Here is a 19566-nt window from a genome sequence, read left to right on the forward strand (position 1 = left end):
TCACTTATCATATATTCAAATGTGTAACACATTTTTATGGATGTATATAGCCAAGAATTTACATTACAATTAATACAAAAAAAAATGGAATGCCAATGCAAAATTATTATAAGAAAACAAAATATATGCAAAAAAATATTAACCTTAATATGAAATAAAATTTCCTTCTTCGATATTTCACATTTTAAAGCTCCAAAATTTATATTTATGCTTAATAGAATCAACGGTTGCAGAATAGGGTTTTTATTATGATCCTAATTATCTCCTATACTTTATTTTATTATGCTTCAAAACTAGAATATATAGTCGATGTTTTTTATAGTGTTTAGTAAGGGTGTATGTTTCTTGCTATTATCTGTAAGCATAATTTAAACATAGTTTTTATGAAAATAAAGATATTATTTTGTTTTATAAAAAATGTCCTGAAAAAGGTAAAATGTTTAGTTTTTTTATTGTTTGTTATATAAATACTTTGATTCTTCATCTTCATCAGTGCAATTTGTAGTTTGAGATAACAATATATTATGGAATATATTAGATTTATTTTCCTGATCAATTTCTTTAAATGTATTTAAATTATTATTTTTCTCATTATTTTTCTCATTATTTAATATATATTGCACATACTCAGAGTACTCTTCATTATCTCTAATATTATTTAAAGATTTTATATGAAATAAAATTAATTGTTTTTGTATTGGAGTTAAAAACAATCTGATTAAATCTATAAGCATAATAAGTTCTATATGTTTGCACACCCCCTTCATTGTAGTGAAAAACAAAACATCAAACCAAATACTCGGGTTTAATAAAAAAGTGTGATTTTCTTCTCTGTAATTTATTTTGTTTTTATCTGTTATGTCAACAGTTGGACATATTTTACTACTAACACAACTTTCCTTGTAACTTTTTGTATTATATTTATCACACATAATGTAGCAATATTTGCATATGTCTATTATATTAAAATATGTGTTGTCAAATAAAATTTTTTCAATTGATATATAATCATAATCTTTTGTATACCAATTTCGATTAAACAAATTTTGTTTGTTTTTAATTAAATGGAAATTGATAGAATCTAAATTAAAATTATCTTCATTATTACTTAATCCGTTATTTATATATTCATCATTAAATATTTCATTCATTTTATTATCATTATTATAAATTGTATCAATTAAATAATAAAATTGATTTTCTTTATCAATATTTTTTCTATTGTCTTTTTTTCCCATTTTATTGTATTGTATATCATTGTGTATAAAATGTTCATATATTTGATCTCTCTTTTTTTTTAATGTTAATTCGCTAACAAATTTAGATGAATTTTTAGATAAAACTATAGCTAATAGTTTTGAGGCTATCATAAATTGCTTATTCATGTTAAGTGATATGATTTTTATTTTAAGTATTTCTTTTATTATATCAAATAATTTTGCCATTTTGTCTTCTAAATGATTTATATTCGATTTTTCTGTATTTGGTAATTCGTCATTTTTTGTATATAAATTTCCAAATATATCTTTTGCAACAACCAGAGAATAGTTTTTTAGGCTTTTTAATTTATAATATAATTTAATATATAAATCTATAGCTTCATTTCTATGCTTTATATTTGTTTCATTTAAATAATTTTTTTCTAAAATTATAAAATCAGGAAGTGATATTTTTTTTTTAATATGAACATTAGAAATGTTATTTAATAAAATATCTGGAAATAATAAATCTTTACATCCAATAAATTGTTTCATCTGAGCTAAATGAAAAATGACATGAAGAATAAGATTGTGTGAACAAAAAGTTGAACTTTTTAATGTGTTTAAACACTCTTCTGCTAATTCAATAGCTTTATCAAAATTTCCATTATTTTTTAGCGAATCTGCTAATAAGCACTTGCTTAGTAAAATAATAAAATTTGGCATATTCCCTCTGATCGAATATTGTAATGATAAACTGTAATATTTTATTGCTCTGTGAAACTTATTTAAAGACATTAAAATATTCCCTATTAACATTAAAGAATATATATATATATAGTGATAACAGATATCGCTCAATGATGTTGTTATTATCTTATAACAACTCTCAGAATAGTGCAATGCCTTTAACAAATATTTATTTTTTAAATCAAGATTGGTATCAGTTTTTTTGAGTTGATTAATATTATCTGTTATATCAGTTTCTTCATTGTAATCACTTTTAATTATGCTATCATTTTTTGTATTAATATTATTATTGGAATTATTTTTTATTTCAACACTATTTGATTGGTTATAATAAAAATCAGACAATAACATATTAGAAAAAAGTGCACTCATATTATATTTACCATCATATCTTTCACTAAATATTATAATAAGTTTATAAATTATTAAAGCATCATCAATTTGTTTTTCTTTTATCTTACATTGTAATATTAAAATAAGTATATCTCTTTTTAATGTACCTATATTCGGAATCATGTTATAAATATAGTAACATATTTTTAAACACTTTTGTATATAACCATGTTCAAAATGTAAATATGCTAAATATAAAAATGTTTTTGTTAATTCAAACACATTTTTATTAGCATTAATATTTAATAATAAATATATACATTTTTTAGTTTTTACATAATTTATGCATTTCATTTTTTTATTAAGTATACAATGTGGATGACAAGGAATATTATATTCATAAATTAAACTTTTTATTTTTCCACATAATCCAACATTACATATACTATTTACATATAAAAAGTCACTATTTTTTATATTTATGATATATGGGACATTTTCTTCTAGTATATTATTTATCTTAAATTTTTCTTGATTTATTGTATTGGAAAATAACTTTTCTATAATTCTAAAAGACAATGTAGAATATTTTGGAAAAGATGATTTACTTTTAGAATAAAATAAAGAAATATAATTATTCTCATATTGAATTGTTTCCCTGTTTTTATCATCACATTTTGAAAGAAGAATATTTTTTTCATATTCTATTTTTTCCATAAAATTTTGAATATCTTTACATTCTCGTTTTTTATCCGTACCATTATTTTCCAACTTTGATTGTTTACTTTTATTCATATGATTATTTCTTTTTTTTTCATTTTTGGTTTTTCCATTACTACTATTTGCACTAAAAATTTGTATAAAATTATCAACGTTAGGAAATAAATGTTTTTCAGATTTTGAACTAAAATTAGACATATCATCCAATGTTATTGGTAATCGAACTTTATAATTTTGTTTGCAATCTTCTTTAAAATAAATACCTAAATGATATTCTAAACATGATAATAGCCCATATGTTTCTATTTCTCGGATTTTTATATGATCATTTAAATTAATCTGAAATTTTTTAATACAATGAGGTATAAGAATATTATTCCAAAATTTTATACTACTAGCACTATTCACATTTAAGGTTAAATTTATTAAATTAATTACCAATTTATGTGGTATTAATTCTGGATTTTTTTTACAATTTTTCAAACAATCATTACAAAAACATATAAACTTATCATTTTGTAATTTAAGACATTTTCTATGTATCATTTGATCATTATCATCCTTTTCAAATATGCTGATAAAATCAAACGTGTCAGCAATTTTGTTATATTCGTCATAAAAAATAATATCTCTTTTTTCATTATTTTCTATATTAATAATATTTTTTATTTCTGCATTATTATATATTTTTGGGTTGTTTCGATTTTTTATCTCCCCCTGGATTCCGTTATTCCCCAAATTAGACACATTTACCACATTTGTTATAAAATAATGTATATTCTCACAATGTATAGATTTCAAGGTTCTACAAATCAGTTCTCTACATATAACTTCGGAAAGGTATGTAGGTGTCTTTTTATTATTTAATATATAACCCAAATTTCGAATGTTAACACCATGGGAATGATATACTTTAGTTATATCATAACTATCATTAAAATTTGCTATAAAATTTATTACTTTAGGTAAAATATAATTATCAATATTATCAAAACATTGTTTACTAACATTTTTTAAATGATATATATTGTTTTTATTTTTTTCATCATTTTCTTCGAATTTTTTTTCAGGTTTTATATTAATTGCAAGTGTTGTATTGCATAAAGGATTCCCTTCGTGATAATATTTTATATATTCATATCTCAATCTTGTGATAAAATTATCTTTATTAATGTTTGAAACAATTGGAGGTAATATTTCTTCGGTTCCTCTAATTATATATAAATTATCTATAACTGATTTAAATAGTTTTACATTATTTTGAGATTTGAATATTCTACTTTCAAAATAATTTGACATTCCAAAAGGTAAAATACAGCAACTGTAGTTTACATAATCACTCATTTTTATTAATTGGTCATATAATATACGATCATAATTTTCGATTTCTACCATTAATCGTTCATAAAATATTTTTTTATTTTTAAAAGTATCTCCACTATTATTCAACAAATTATTTTCTGAACATTTTTTATAGTTATTTTTCTCACTATAACTATAATTACATTCTTTTTTATTTCCTAAATTACTTTTTTTTTTGTAGTATTCATTTTGATCACTATCTATATCACTGGAGGTATCTGTAATTTCAACATTTTCATATATGTCTTTAATTACATCAATTGGAATATAATCATTAGTTAAAGGCATTAAGGGTTCTGAAATTATTCGCATACCCATAAAATCAATTTGGCTAGCTATAGGTAAAGAAAATTTTGAATCATTTTTCAAATTAAATATACAATCACATAACACATTTTTTCCCTTAAGATCATTACTATATATTTTTCTTGCTAAATTATAACTAATATTATCTTTTCTACTTCCCAAAACTACAGTAAAAACAAGACTATCAAATAAAAATAGTAAATCGTCATCAAATTTGGGTTTATATATATTATAAATATGAGGATAATTATCTTTAGTTACTTGAATAAAGCATGTTTTAAACATATTAATAAGATTTCTACGATTTTCATTTTCTTCATTGTCACTATTACTACTACTATCAATATCTTGATCGTTATTAAAATAATTATTAACTTTGTAATTGTTTAAAAATAATGAATATATAAGACCACATGCTCCTATATTACTAGACATGTGAAATAATTCCAATTCATTATAAAAGATTCTTTCATGCTCTCCTTCTGTTTTATCATCATGAATATACTTTTTTAATCCACAAATATTTCGGAAAGCATAATTTATTCTATCATGCCAATTAGAACTTAAATACGATTTTTCATTTTTACACAACAAATTATATAAAGGATGACATACATCAATATTATAACTTCTTGATGGTTTTACATATTCTACTAAATTATTAAATATTTTAATTTTATTATTTAAAAATTTTGACTTTTTTTTATGTATTATATCATTTTTATTTAAAGAATTATTTTCCAAATTAAATTGAGCATCATTTGATGTTGTGTTACTGAAACTGTGTGAAAGGTTATTATTATAAGAAGAGTTTGGTATTTGATTATTTTCATTACTCTCTTTTTTCTTCGCTTTATCTAATAATTTTTTTATATATGGAATTTTAATTTGATCTATTTCTACTTTGTAATTATATTCTGTTGTTTTACTACTTTCTGTTTCGTCTTTATGCTCTTTTGATAAATCATTATCCACTTCTTTGCCAGATTTTGAGTTGTTTGTCTTATTTATATTTAAGTTATTTATTTTTTTATTAATATTGTTTGTTTTACTTTTTTTAACATGAGATGTGTTTTTTTCTTTTATTTTTGTCGCTGTTTTTTTGTTATTAACTTTATTTCGAATTTCAGAAATACCATACTTGTATAAATTGACACCATTATACATAAACTTAAATTTTATCCCAATATCATTAGTTTTTTTAGGTTTATTTTTTTTTTTGAATAATAAGTTTCTTAATTTTTTGTATCTAAATAATTCACTTGTTTTATCTAATATATTTTTTAATACTCCTTTATCGCTTAAATATGTCGAAATTGATGGTTTTTTATTTGTTAATTTACTATTTTTTGGGTTATGGTGTTTTGAAATTGGAGAATTTGCCATTTTTTTTATAGATGATTTATTAAATTTATGGCGTTTGCCATTAGGCTCTTGCCCTGATAAGTCATCATTTGTTACTGTATCCTGTATTCTATAAACAGAAGCCATAATTATTTTTTAAAGGTAAAAAAGTCTCTTTAAACATATATATTTTGCTCTGACTACTTTTCAACTTATTTTCTTCTTTCTTTTTTACCTCCTATGAAAATGTATTTCTATTTATGCGATTTTTTTTTTTGTCTTTTAAGTTGTATTTTATTATATACCTGTTTTTTAACAAATAGGTAAATGCCACTCTTAGCTATCTTTATACAACATTATTTAAAAATATAAAATAACATAAAAGAAAATACTAATTTATATGTATATACACAAGAATTATTGACAAAAAATTAGTTCTTAATGGTCTATGTATATATTTTTTACTAATTTGTTTATTTTATTGTGGCAAATAAATGAATATGTGTAAGCTTGTTAACGGTGAAAAGTTATATAAGTCTGCAAATTGACTGTTGAACGATTATAAAAATTTATATGAAAAAAAATATAAAGATATATTCGTTAATGTACAAACTCAATTTCAGTTAATTTTAAGAACGAATATTATTTTACATATTATTTATGATATACTTAAATTTAAAAAAATGATACCCAAATTTAATAAACTATAAAATTTTAATTTATATAGGCTGTCTACATAAAAATATTTGAAGATATACAAATATGTTATAATATATATGTACATATACACATTGAATTATTCAAATTACTCGAGCAATTATTCTCCATTTATACTTAAAGAATTAGGTGCATTCTAATCAAAATATAATTTTTGTTATCATTTATTTTTGAAAAAAAAAAAAGAATATTTTTTGTAGACAATATACATTTATTCAAATACACAAAAATTCGAAATCATTAGTTCTTATGGTGGAACATATGTGATTATTTTACTTTTTTTGAATTTTGTTTTATTGTATAATGTTGTATTTATAAAGAAAATACCAAATCATAATCATGCACCCGTACAGTATGCATGCATACGTATATACATATATAGCGAATACGTATGCACATATTTTTTACATTTTCACTTTCTTTTAGTATTCTCATTTTGACCACTATATATATTATCCCCGTTTTATTGTTTATAGTATGCCTGCAAAATAGTGCATGTTGTTTTTCATTACTTTCCATATTAAGTTGTATCTAATTGTTAAGACATATTAAAATTTAATATAATTTGGAAATATATATCTAATATACCCATTTTTTGCATGCCTCACTACTTTGATAGTGTATTTTTTATATACAATTTTTTTACGACGTGATTACTATATAGTTTGGTATAAAAAATATAAAGTGCCTTATGTTCATAATACTACTTATTTCAATTTAAAGTTAAAAAAATTAGTGAAGTTTACAAAAAAAATGCATACGAAGAAACCATTCATATATAAATATATTTGTTTTTGTATAAATTTCAAAAAAATAAAAAAATTTTGATAAATATTGTAAAAATGTTAATATAAAATTTTATTTTCAATAAATAATTTTGCCAATGTTTTGGATAATTTGTGTACAGGTAACCCCATAACATTATAATAACATCCATCAATTTTTTTAATAAATTGACTTCCTAGTCCTTGAATTGAATAAGCACCAGCTTTATCATATGGCTCTTTTGTTTTTAGATATTCTGAAATATCATGTTCATGTAAATTATCAAAATATACATTGGTTTTTTCAACAAATGTAATAGGTGTCTTAGTTTTATACAAAAATATGCACACGGCTGTATATACACAATGAGTATTATTTGATAATTTTGTTAATATTTTATAAGCATCATTTTTATCTAAAGGCTTTTCTATTATTTCATTATTTAATGTAACAATAGTATCACAAGAAATAATTATATTAGGTAATGGATTATAATCACTATTAATAGATTTTATTTGATAATTATAAGTCTGATCTGTATTATTGTTTTTTTTTATATCATTTTCAACAAACTTATTATCATTTTGTTTATAATTTTTTTCATTTTTATCCTTATCATCCGTTTTATTATTATTAAACCAAATATGTTCTGCTACATTTAATCCCTTTCTCAAGGCATTTTCTTTAACATAATCTTCAGCAGTGGGAAATGATTTTTTATCTAAATTTTCTTCAAATCCGGATTCACAAATATACATATTTTTTATTCCTGCTAATCGCATTAATTCTATTCTCCTAGGGGATTTACTAGCTAATAATATTAAACATTTTTTTTCATCTTCCAAAATATTTCCTAACCCTATAACACTCGAGCATTCCATTTTGTTTTCTTTCAAATATTTGCCAAACAAATTGTGTAGTAAAATATAAAATATGGATAAAAATTAATGTATAAAAATAAAGAATATAATAAAATATGTAGGAAAATAAATATGTAGGAAAATAAATATATAGGAAAATAAATATGTAGGAAAATAAATATATAGGAAAATAAATATATATGCAAATAAGTTTACGAATAAATAACATATACAAAAATTGTTGCTAACATAAGCACTATTGTTCAGGTTTCCACGTATAGAAAAATATTATATATAAGTATATTATTTTATTTTAATTTATTTTGCCAACGGTTCCTGGAAAAAGTAAATGAATGTGGTTGGTACATTGATTTTTACCATTTTATTTTTTCAAGATTGGTAAAAAAATTTATTTCATTCTGTAGAAAAAAATAACAAAATCACCACATATATTCACAAAACAATTGCATATTTTTTTATTTATTCCTTGCAATTTTTAGTGACGGACTTATTACGTATTGAAAATAAAAATGATAACTATTATATTACAAAGAATTGATAGTTAGAAAATGTTACTAAAAAATATAACAAAAAAAATATTCATGCATCTTATCTATATGTATGTATATATATACACATTTTAGAAAAAACATCCCAATATTTATAGTGACAAAAAAAAAAGAAACATATTTGAATCGCTTAAAATGGGAATAAACAATAATGATACGATATATATCATTTTGGCATTTTGTTTATTTCCTTCGTTTTTTGTTAAGTTAGTCCCATTAATTTACAAAACTAAAATCTAATTTCTCACCAACGCTTTTGTCCTTTTGTTCATTTTGTTTTTCTAAATCAATAGATTCCTTTATCAAATTATATATGAGTAATTTTTCTTTTGCATTTATAAGGGAAAGAATGTCTTTAAAGAATTCTGGATTTTTAAATGCTATATTTCTAAAAATGTTAATTGATTCTTTAAAATATAAGGTCATATTATTATCAGCAATATATATTTCATATTTTGTAAAATTATTTATTTCTTCGTTTTGGTGTTCTAAAATATCCCAATATTTTTCCTGATTCGTTTCATATATTAAATAACTTTTTGTTATTACAATATTTTCCCTTTTGCACAAATCTATAACTTTATAAATAAAGGTTATAAATGGAATTAACATTTTATTTGTTATATCTAAATTACTAAAAAATACATCAAAAAATGTTTTTAATACTTTTATTGAATAACAAATAACGTCTTCTATATAAGAATTGCTTGATATTAAACTATTTTGTGAAATGTTGTTTATTGAATAATTTGTTATAAATATAGGCATCATTCCATTTTTTATCACATTACATATAAAATAAAAAATAAATGATTCTTTATTATTTTTTATTAAAGATAAAATATTTTGTATAATATTTATTGAGGATATAATAATATGTTTTCTATTATTATTTATATGTAAAAGTTTGATGTCTATATCTTTATCATTTATTTTATTACAAGGGCTATTGCTAATACTGTTGATTTCGTTGTATGCTGTTCCATAAAAATACATACTTTTCATTATTTTCAAAATTAATATAAACAAATCCAAAATTTGCTTGTCATAATAGGACTTATATGTATCGTCCATTATATCAGTAGAGCTAACAAAGTGTATAAAAACAATTATTTTTATATATTCCAATTTTAATTTTTTTAAATCTTCTTTTTTCAAAAAGTCTATAATACGTTCATTATAATTTTGTTTTATTTTTGTTAAGTAATTATTTATATTATTTATTGAAGAATAATGAAAAAATAATTTTAATAACTTACTTAATAATTTTTCGTCTAATAATAAATTAATTTTTTCTAAAAATAGTTTTTGTAACAATAATATAATTTTGTCTTTAAAATTACTACCATTTATTTCGTTTAAAATAATATAACAATTTAAAAATATATTCCATAATAAGTTTGCATTTTCTACATTATTAATATTTTTATTATTTAAAAATTTGCTCACAACATATATACTTAGGGTGTATACTTTATATATTACCACTTTATCTCTTTTTCCAATTTTATTTTCTATAATATTATTATGAACCCCTGATATAAATTCTAATACTATATGTAAGTTATTCTCATTTATATAAGCAACTGTATATTTTAATATATAGTGTAATACAGTCCTTAAAAATGTATTTTTTTTCATTTCTTCAAGACTATTAATATTTTTGTGACAATTATTTTTGATATTTTCACTGTTAGACTCATCGTTATTACATTTATCATTTTGTTCATTTTTATAAATACATTTATTTAATTTTTCTTCATTTATATTATTATTCTTACTAGCATAATTCGGATCATTGTTTTGGTTACTTTCTGTTGATAAACAATTTTTCGATGAAATTTCATTTACTTCATTAATATATTCATCTTCAAACCATCCAATCATAATTAAGTAATTAAAAATAAAGGAAAAATATATTTCTCGTGTTTTTTCATTTATATTTTTTATACATTCCTTCAAAATATAAAGTATAAACAAAATAAATGTTCTGAAAAAAAAATAATACTTTTTGTCCAATATTATTTTCTTCCTTACTACATTTAAAAATTTAATAATAATTGGAAATGCAGAAAAGTAAAAAAGAGATAAAGATCGAGCCTTTTCATTTACACATGTAAAAAAATTATGAATAAAATTAAAATTCTTTTCATTTTGCCCATTACTATTATTATCTTCTGATGACCATAAATACAAAATCATAGTATCGTATAAAATATAGCTAAGATTTTTTATAACAAAATTCATGTTAAAATTTGTTAAATTATTTTGAGCCTCTTCATTATTTATAATATAATAACAAAATGATTTATAAATAAATAGAAAATACACACATGCATCAAATTCGGAAAAAAATAGCGATGAATTTATATTTTTTTTGTTCATTAATTTATTAACACTTTTTATTATTTCGGTAAGTCCTTCAGAATAATTATCATTATTACTTTGACAACCATTACTGTTGGTATTTCCACTTTCCCAGCTCCAGTTATTTCCAAATGAAGTACTGATTTTATTTGTACTATCTTTTATTGCAAAGTGGAAAAAATATTTTATAAGTTTAGTGTTAGAATTACACAATTTTATATCATTGAGAAATAAAAATAAATTATATATATCAAATAATGGATATAAAAAGAAATGAGAAAATTGCTGAGCTTCAACATTTTTTTTGGTACTATTTACATCTTCATAATTGTTATTATCATTAATATATATATATTTAAATGATTCGAAATATGTTTTTAAAGAAGCCAAAATATTTATTTCATAATTTTGCAATAAAAGAATCTCATTATTAGTAGATAATTCATCAATAATGATTTTAGAAAATTTGAAAATGTTTAAATAAACAATTAATACTTTCATAGCAAGTTTAGACAATTTATAAAACTTTATTCCATAATTTATATTATGTAATATAACTTTTAGTAATACCTCAAAATTATCATATAATGAAAATTTATCAATAATTTTTTCAATATTCATATTTTTTTTTAAATTTCCTTTATCTATAATTTGGGAATTGCTCAAACATTCTCTTATCTCAATAATGTGTTCAATATTTTCAAGTTTTTTTATCATTTCATCCTTATTCTTAGCATGAAATTTTTTATTTTCATATATATTACTATAATTTTTTGTGTATTTTTTTTCGTCGTTATAGCTAAAATGTTTTTTAATTATGCTATTATCAACACAATCACTATCACTATCTTGGCTTTTATGTCGAAGATTATTTTTTTCACTACTAATTTGTCTAGAGTTTCGAAAAAGCCCAACACTACCATTAGAGGAAAGGTCATTTATTGTTTCATTAAAATTGTTTGTATCAACAGGAAATTCTGTATTCTGATTCATTTTTGTAACCATTTTTATTTCCTTAACATGCGATGATAATTTATTTTGACAATCCTTATAAATTATAATTTCTTTAAGACGCTTTTTCAAATAATTCGAATAATATGGATCATTATGAATGTAACTATAGCGTGAATATGTTATTGTTTCCAAAAAAAATAATAATAATTTCATAACAAATAATTTAGTTTGATAAGAAAATGTATAATGAATATTCATTGTTCCAAATATGTTGAAATATAATGATTTTTTATTATTTAAATTTCTTTTTATATAATTTTCATCCAAGAAATCTATATGAGTGTTAAAGTAAAAATTTTCACTGAATATAGATGTGTAAAAAATAGAGTTTTTTTTTTTGTTCTCATTTAATACTTGTTCATTTGTTAATAAATTATTTTCCTTTTCGTGTTTTGTATCATCCAAATTTTTGTTATAATCACTTTTATCATATTCAGTATTTTCAAAGTCATATTTTTTTATATCATAATGAATTATATTTTTAGAATTTAACACATTTTCAAATAAATTTATCCATTCCTTAACGTTAAAAAACGAATATTTAAGTATTCTAAATTTTAATATATTAAACAAACATTTCTTTATCATTTTTATGTCATTATCATCATCATTAATAAAAAAATTGTAAAGAGCTATAATATAATAATCAAAGTTTTCATGCATAGGAATATATATCTTTTTCTTCACCAGTTTTAGTAAGCATATGCTTGCATTTTTTATTAATTTAGTTTTATTAGAAATAAAAATATTCTTTTGTATGAGAATAGATATTTTGTCCATAAACTTTTCCATCTTACTTTTTTTGTACAAATCAAATAAGCTATTAATTGTCTTAAAAAATTTGTTGTTGATTTTTTTTTCATAAGAATTAAGCATTATTTCAAAAATTGTAAAGATTTGTTTTTCTATTTCTTCATAATATTTTTTACTTTTTCTAACACGTTTTGCAATCTTTTTATAATTTTCATTTGTATCATTCTTTACCGTTTCATTGATTTTTTTCTTTTTCCATTTTATGTTATCCCATTTGTTCCTCTTTTTAAGAACCCTCATTAAATTGTTGAAAAACACCAATACCCATTTGGCTTTCTTAATTTTAAAATTGTAAATATCCATATTTTCATTTTTCAATATATATGCCAGAATTATGTCTAAACAACCTTTTATTCTGTCTATACTAATTTTTCCGTTTGATTTTTTTATCACCAAATTAAAATTTCTTAAAACGTAGATAAATATATTTTTTTCTTGTGGAATTATTTTTAGCATATTTAGGAAAATATCAAATAGTTTGAAAATAGTTTTTTTTTCATTAATTAATACATTTTTGTTATTTTCTTGTTCATCTAATACCATGCTGCCATTATTATTCCCTTCATTTTCTGTCTTTATCTTTTTATCAATTTGTTTTCGATTTTTATTTTGCTCAATAAAAAGTTTTTTTTTCTCCCCTTTCTTTGTTTTTTTATTTTTCCTCGAGTTTGCTGTTAAATCATTTGAACAAATGTGCACTGAAGAAGTAGTAGTGCAATGTTTTATGTTAGAAATGTCGAGCTTAAAAATAAATTCTTTTTCATTTTTTTTTATAATAGATGAAATATTTAAAAAAGGAATATCAAGAATTGAATTATTATTCGTAATCTTATCATTATTATTCGTAATTTTATCATTATTATTCGTAATTTTATCATTATTATTCGTAATTTTATCATTATTATTCGTAATTTTATCATTATTATTCGTAATCTTATCATTATTATTCGTAATCTTATCATTATTATTCGTAATCTTATCATTATTATTTATGTTTATATATTTTTCTATATTAGTATTTCTATTTCCAAGGATAAAAGGTTGATAATAATTTATTGATTTCTCGTTTGTGGCATTTTTTTTACTATTTATTTTAAAGTAGGATAAAATTATATTATTAATTAAAAAGGAAAAGATAACATATAAATTGTTCTCCTTAGTCATGTGTTTCGAAAAAAAGTTGTATAGCTTTATAGACAAATTTATAATATATGAATTTATTTCAATATTATTACGACTAATAAAATATCCCATAATTTTTATGATTAAGACATTCAATAAACCATTGTTGTTATTCATTTTATTTAATAATTTAATTATAGGTAATATATGCTTAAATAATTTGACCTTACTTTTATTATGCATTTTATTTTTTAAAAATTTGTCGAGTATTAATAAATAAACCATTACTTCGTTTCTGTTTAAATCAACATTTAAAATACATCTAGATATGTTTTTAATAATTTTCATGAAAAAATTATATTTTTTTAAATATAATTCGAGTATTTCAATTATATTAATTAATGTCAATTTGTAATATGTATCGTAATTGTTTGATAAAATATTTAATATGTCTAACTTTTCTATATTTTCATGTAATAAGAAAAATTTGTTATTATAATCGTTTGGAATTTCATTTTGTGTTTTCTTCTTATTTTTTTTGCATTTAATTTGTTCTTTTTTCAATATATTTATTATCAAATTGCTAAAATCGTTCTTATCTTTATTTTTTACAAAATTAATCATATAGTTTAAGAAAAAATCAAAATAGACCTTTTCATTGTCCTTTACTTTTGCTATGGCTTCATTTATGTTCATTAATTCCTTTTCCTTTTCATTATATTCCAAAGACCCTGTTTTGGGGTAATTTAATTTGTCAATATTCTCACTAAAATTATTTATAGCATTTGATTTAGAAGAATTTACCATATTTCCTTTGGTTATTTCATAGTTATTCAACTCTTTTTCAGTTTGTATATTAATATCGGCGTCTTTTTCCTTCATTTCCTTTTCTTGGGTTAAGTTTATTCCAAATTTTTGATACTTTATAAAAATTGTAATTTTGTATATAATTTTTATTAAATATATGCCAAATATTAGAAGAATGTTTTCAATATTTACCAACCTACACATTTGTGTAAAACCATATTCATAGAAGTAAAACATTTTTATTTCTTTTTTTTTAGAAATTGCATTTTTATTATAAATTTTTTTCTCCATTTTTTGAATTACTCCATTTGTACTCAAATATTTTTTTATTTTTTTGGTATCTTCATCGTCTTCATTTTTAGATGTAGATTTATCATTATTTTCTTCAATACCCTCTTCTTCCAAATTATCACTATTGTTATATTCTTCAGTGATATGATGAAATTTATAAAATAATTCAAATAAAGTATTTACTATTTTGTATATATGACCAAAAAAAAGAAATGTAACAATTTCAGATGATAAAAATATATAAATAATTTTCAAAATGTACACTAAAATAAATAAATTATCTACAAGAAAAAAATTCAAAGAATTCATTTTTTTTTTTTTAATTTGCTCTTCATAAGATTTAATAAAACACTCTATTCGATCTTTATCAATCTCACTCATCATTTCATTTAGTATATCAATTAAAAGACGAAAAATAGCATTGCCATATAGTATTTGATAAATAACCCAATAGCATTTTATATTATTACAACTTGAAAAAGAGTTTCTAAAAACAGGATTATTTATTTCTAAACTTTTTGTTTTAGCAACATTTGTTTCCTCTACCATATATTCATCAAAATACTTATTATTATATTCAGTGGAAATTACTTGATTGATTATAATGAAAACTATAGAATGAATTAATGAATATGATATAATTCTCCTTAATTCATTTATCGTTTTTAATGGATGTACTTGAATTTTTGAAAGAAATAATTTACATATGTCAAATATAGACACTATTAAATTGTCTAAATGATATATTTTATAAAATGATATAGATTGATAGATAATTTTTTTTAATGTAACTGAACTTATTATAAGAATACTGACTTGTTTTTCCACATCATCAAATGTATCTAATGTTAAGGATGTCATAAAATTTGCATTAATTATAGTTATATAATTAACTAATAGTGATATTAAATTATATATATAATATGGGAATTTTAGAAAAATATTTAGAAATAAATTTATAATATATCTTACTATATCTATATCAATATGTATACCGTTCATGTTATTTATTATATTTTTAATAATTTTTTCATACTTTCGATATTTTTCTTTTTCAATATTATCATTTATTATAATTTCATTGTATAAAATTATTAAAACTTTTAATATGATGTTATTTTTTTTTCTTTCATTTACATCGCTTGCTACGTTGTTATTTAATATAAGATAATTCTTTATTTGACTTTCTAAAAAAATACGGATCTTTAAATCTTCAAGCGATTGTTTTTCTATTTCTTCATTCTCTTCATCTACATCATTATTATTTTCCATAGCCTCTCTTTTCATTATCCCTTTATCTTCTTCATCGCACTTTTTCATATATATATCACTATTTATTTTTCCTTTTAAATCATTATCATTTTCGTAATTTTCTTTAGCACCTTTCTTACAATTACTATTTTCTTCATTGGCATGAGTACTATAATGGCATTTCCCATCTTTACCTATATTTTGTGTTTCTAAATTTGTTTTATTAACGCAAGGAGAATTGCATAAAGAGTCATTTCTTTCATTTACAAGCACATCTTTACTTTTTTCATCATCTAAATTGTTGTATTGCTTATTAATGTATTTATTTGGGGTTCCATTTTTTCGGCTTATAAATATATTATCGTCGCTAGTTTCATCACAAAAGTTTTTCGAATTATTTTCATATTTTTGATTATATCGATTTTTACATTTCTCATTTCGTTGTAACTTTTTTTTTTTTTCTTTTGTTATTGTATAAGTGTCTTTTTTTCTGTGATTAATTAATTGTTTTATTATTTTTGTTGAATAAAATATCAAATGCTTTATTTCAAAACAGTTTGAAATATTATTTGTATATAAAGGGGATTTTATGTTTTTTTTTTTTGCACAATTTGAACAGACAGTGTCTATAAGGCTGATAAAATATTTTATAATTTTTATTATTGATTTTTCAGAAAATTTTTTAGAACAAAATAATACATTTTTAAAGCATTCAAGTAAAATTATTCTCAATAAAGTATTATGAATCAAAGAGTTATATATTTTTAAAACTCGTTTATCTTCAGAAGGTGCTACATTTAATTCATCACAATTTATTTCTTCTCTATACATCATAAACTTATAATCTATTTCTAACAAATGATTTATAAAATTATCTTGATTAACATTTGTAGAGGAATAAGATGATGATTTTTCTGGGTTTTTTTGTGCTTTGAAAAACTCATATTTATTAAATTGTGTTTTTCGATATTTTCGATATTTTCGATTAATATTGTCTGCGTTAAGAAAACTATATAATACTACTTCATCGAAATAATTATGTTTTTCGAGGACTTTTAAAAAAAATAACTTCTTTACCCATGTATAATCATGATAAGTGTCTGAAAAAATATTTAATATAATATTTTTGAAATAATTAATGAATGATTGGAAATTATAAATAGACAAAGGACTCTTTCTTTTTTTTACAATTTTTTTATTAAATTGTTTATTATTTTGAAAGAAAAACCCATTAATATTTTCGGGATTAACATAATTTTGGTCATCTTTTTCTTCTACTTTTATTTTATTTATTTTTGAAATAATTTCATCTGTTGCTATTTTTAAAATATCTGTAAAAAAATATGTCTTTTTTTTTTCATCATCATGCTCATTTCTTTTATTTTCCTTAGAATAATAATCTTTATTTTTATCATAAAATTTATTGTTTACTACTTCAGGTATAATCTCTATACTATCAATATTTTCTTTTGCACTATTTTTAGTTAATAATAAATTATTACTTTTATTGTATTTTATATTAACCAAATTACTGAATATAACACTAGCTAATTTAATAATATATTTAACATTTATTATATTTTTATATTTATTAAAATTTATACTATCAATTATATAACTTATAAAATATTCATATTCTATAATAGAATATTCAGGATGAACTATAAAAATATTTCTGAGGCATTTTATTATTTTACTTTGACTTAATTCTTCCTTATCACTTATTTCTCTTTTCATAAACTTATATATTTTTTCACTGTCTAAATAACTTATTGGTAACGTTTTTATTATTTTATTCATACACGAAAAATAAAAATATTTCAATTCTCCATTGTTTGATCGTTTTACCTTTTCTAAAAAAAAAATAATAATGTTAATTGTGTGTGAAAATGTAATACAAAATAGGAATTATCATGCAAACAAATCGTAATAAAAACAAGTATATTTTGTTATGCCCACATATTTGGAGAACACATTTTATATGGCCATAAGTATGTAACATATACACAAGGACACAGAAATGTATTTATACACCTTTTACTATGCATCTTTTACTATACATATTTGTTTTCATTACTTGAGTATTCGATCAAGGAGGGAATGTGAGGGATTATCGCTGATTTGAATTTAGACAAAACTAAAGAAGTTAGCAAAATTATATTTTTTGATAAGTTTTCATATATGATTTTTGATTCGGAAAGGGAATTAGATAAATTTTTATAAAAAATGATCTCTAATATTTCATTGAAATGCTTATTGATATTATAGTCTGTGCATGTATAAAGTTTTATATACCATATTTTTAATAGTTTTAAAATAAAATTGTGGTTATTTTTTTTTAATATTAATACTAAGTTTTTATCCAAATTTTCAAAAATTTCGATAAGGTGTTTTTTTTTCACTTCATCTATTATACTATTTATGATTAACAAATTTTTTATTATCCTAAAATTTGCAATATTGCTTCTTGAACTTGTTATAGTTTCATACTCTTTTATCATAAAATAATAATTTTTTTCTAAACTGTTATAGTTATTGATATACTTCTTATCCATTTTTAAGGAGTTAGGGTTTAAATCCATTTTTAGTCTATTTCACCTTTTTAATATTTTTTATTATCAAAAAAATTGATAAATTATATATGCAAGCTTAATTGAGTTGGCGTATTATCAAATTGTAGAAACAAAATAACTTAGACCGTTAATGGCTAAGATTATATTTATAAAATCGGAAACTTAAGATTCCATACTGGTACTATTGTATATATATATATGTATTATACACGCTTATATAGTTATGAAAATAATAATTTAATATTCGAAATATTCTTACATAGTATTATGACAAAATATCAAAACTTGTAAATACTCAAAAATGGGAAAATACATTTTGAAATACTTTTATAATTCAATATTCATAGAAAAAAAATAAAAAAAGAGAATTTAAATATAATAATTTGAAAATGTTGTATAAACT

The 19566-nt window shown here is 20.7% G+C and overlaps 3 protein-coding genes across 3 annotated transcripts; all 3 read right to left on the bottom strand.

The window, feature by feature from the left end:
• Positions 1-449: 449 nt before the first annotated feature.
• Positions 450-6161, bottom strand: PY17X_1413800 (conserved protein, unknown function; the record flags this gene model as incomplete). Its single annotated transcript, XM_725673.2, has 1 exon — positions 450-6161. The coding sequence occupies one exon, from the start codon at positions 6159-6161 to the stop codon at positions 450-452; it is 5712 nt and encodes a 1903-aa protein (XP_730766.2).
• A 1415-nt stretch (positions 6162-7576) lies between these two features.
• On the bottom strand, positions 7577-8377 carry PY17X_1413900 (uncharacterized protein; the record flags this gene model as incomplete). Its single annotated transcript, XM_725672.1, has 1 exon — positions 7577-8377. One exon carries the CDS (start codon positions 8375-8377, stop codon positions 7577-7579), a length of 801 nt encoding a protein of 266 aa, XP_730765.1.
• Positions 8378-9141: 764 nt separating this feature from the next.
• Positions 9142-19172, bottom strand: PY17X_1414000 (conserved Plasmodium protein, unknown function; the record flags this gene model as incomplete). Its single annotated transcript, XM_022957457.1, has 2 exons — positions 9142-18443; positions 18668-19172. The coding sequence occupies 2 exons, from the start codon at positions 19170-19172 to the stop codon at positions 9142-9144; spliced, it is 9807 nt and encodes a 3268-aa protein (XP_022812847.1).
• Between the last annotated feature and the right edge of the window lie 394 nt (positions 19173-19566).

Source organism: Plasmodium yoelii, assembly GCF_900002385.2.
Source record: "Plasmodium yoelii strain 17X genome assembly, chromosome: 14".
NCBI classification, from domain to species: domain Eukaryota; phylum Apicomplexa; class Aconoidasida; order Haemosporida; family Plasmodiidae; genus Plasmodium; species Plasmodium yoelii.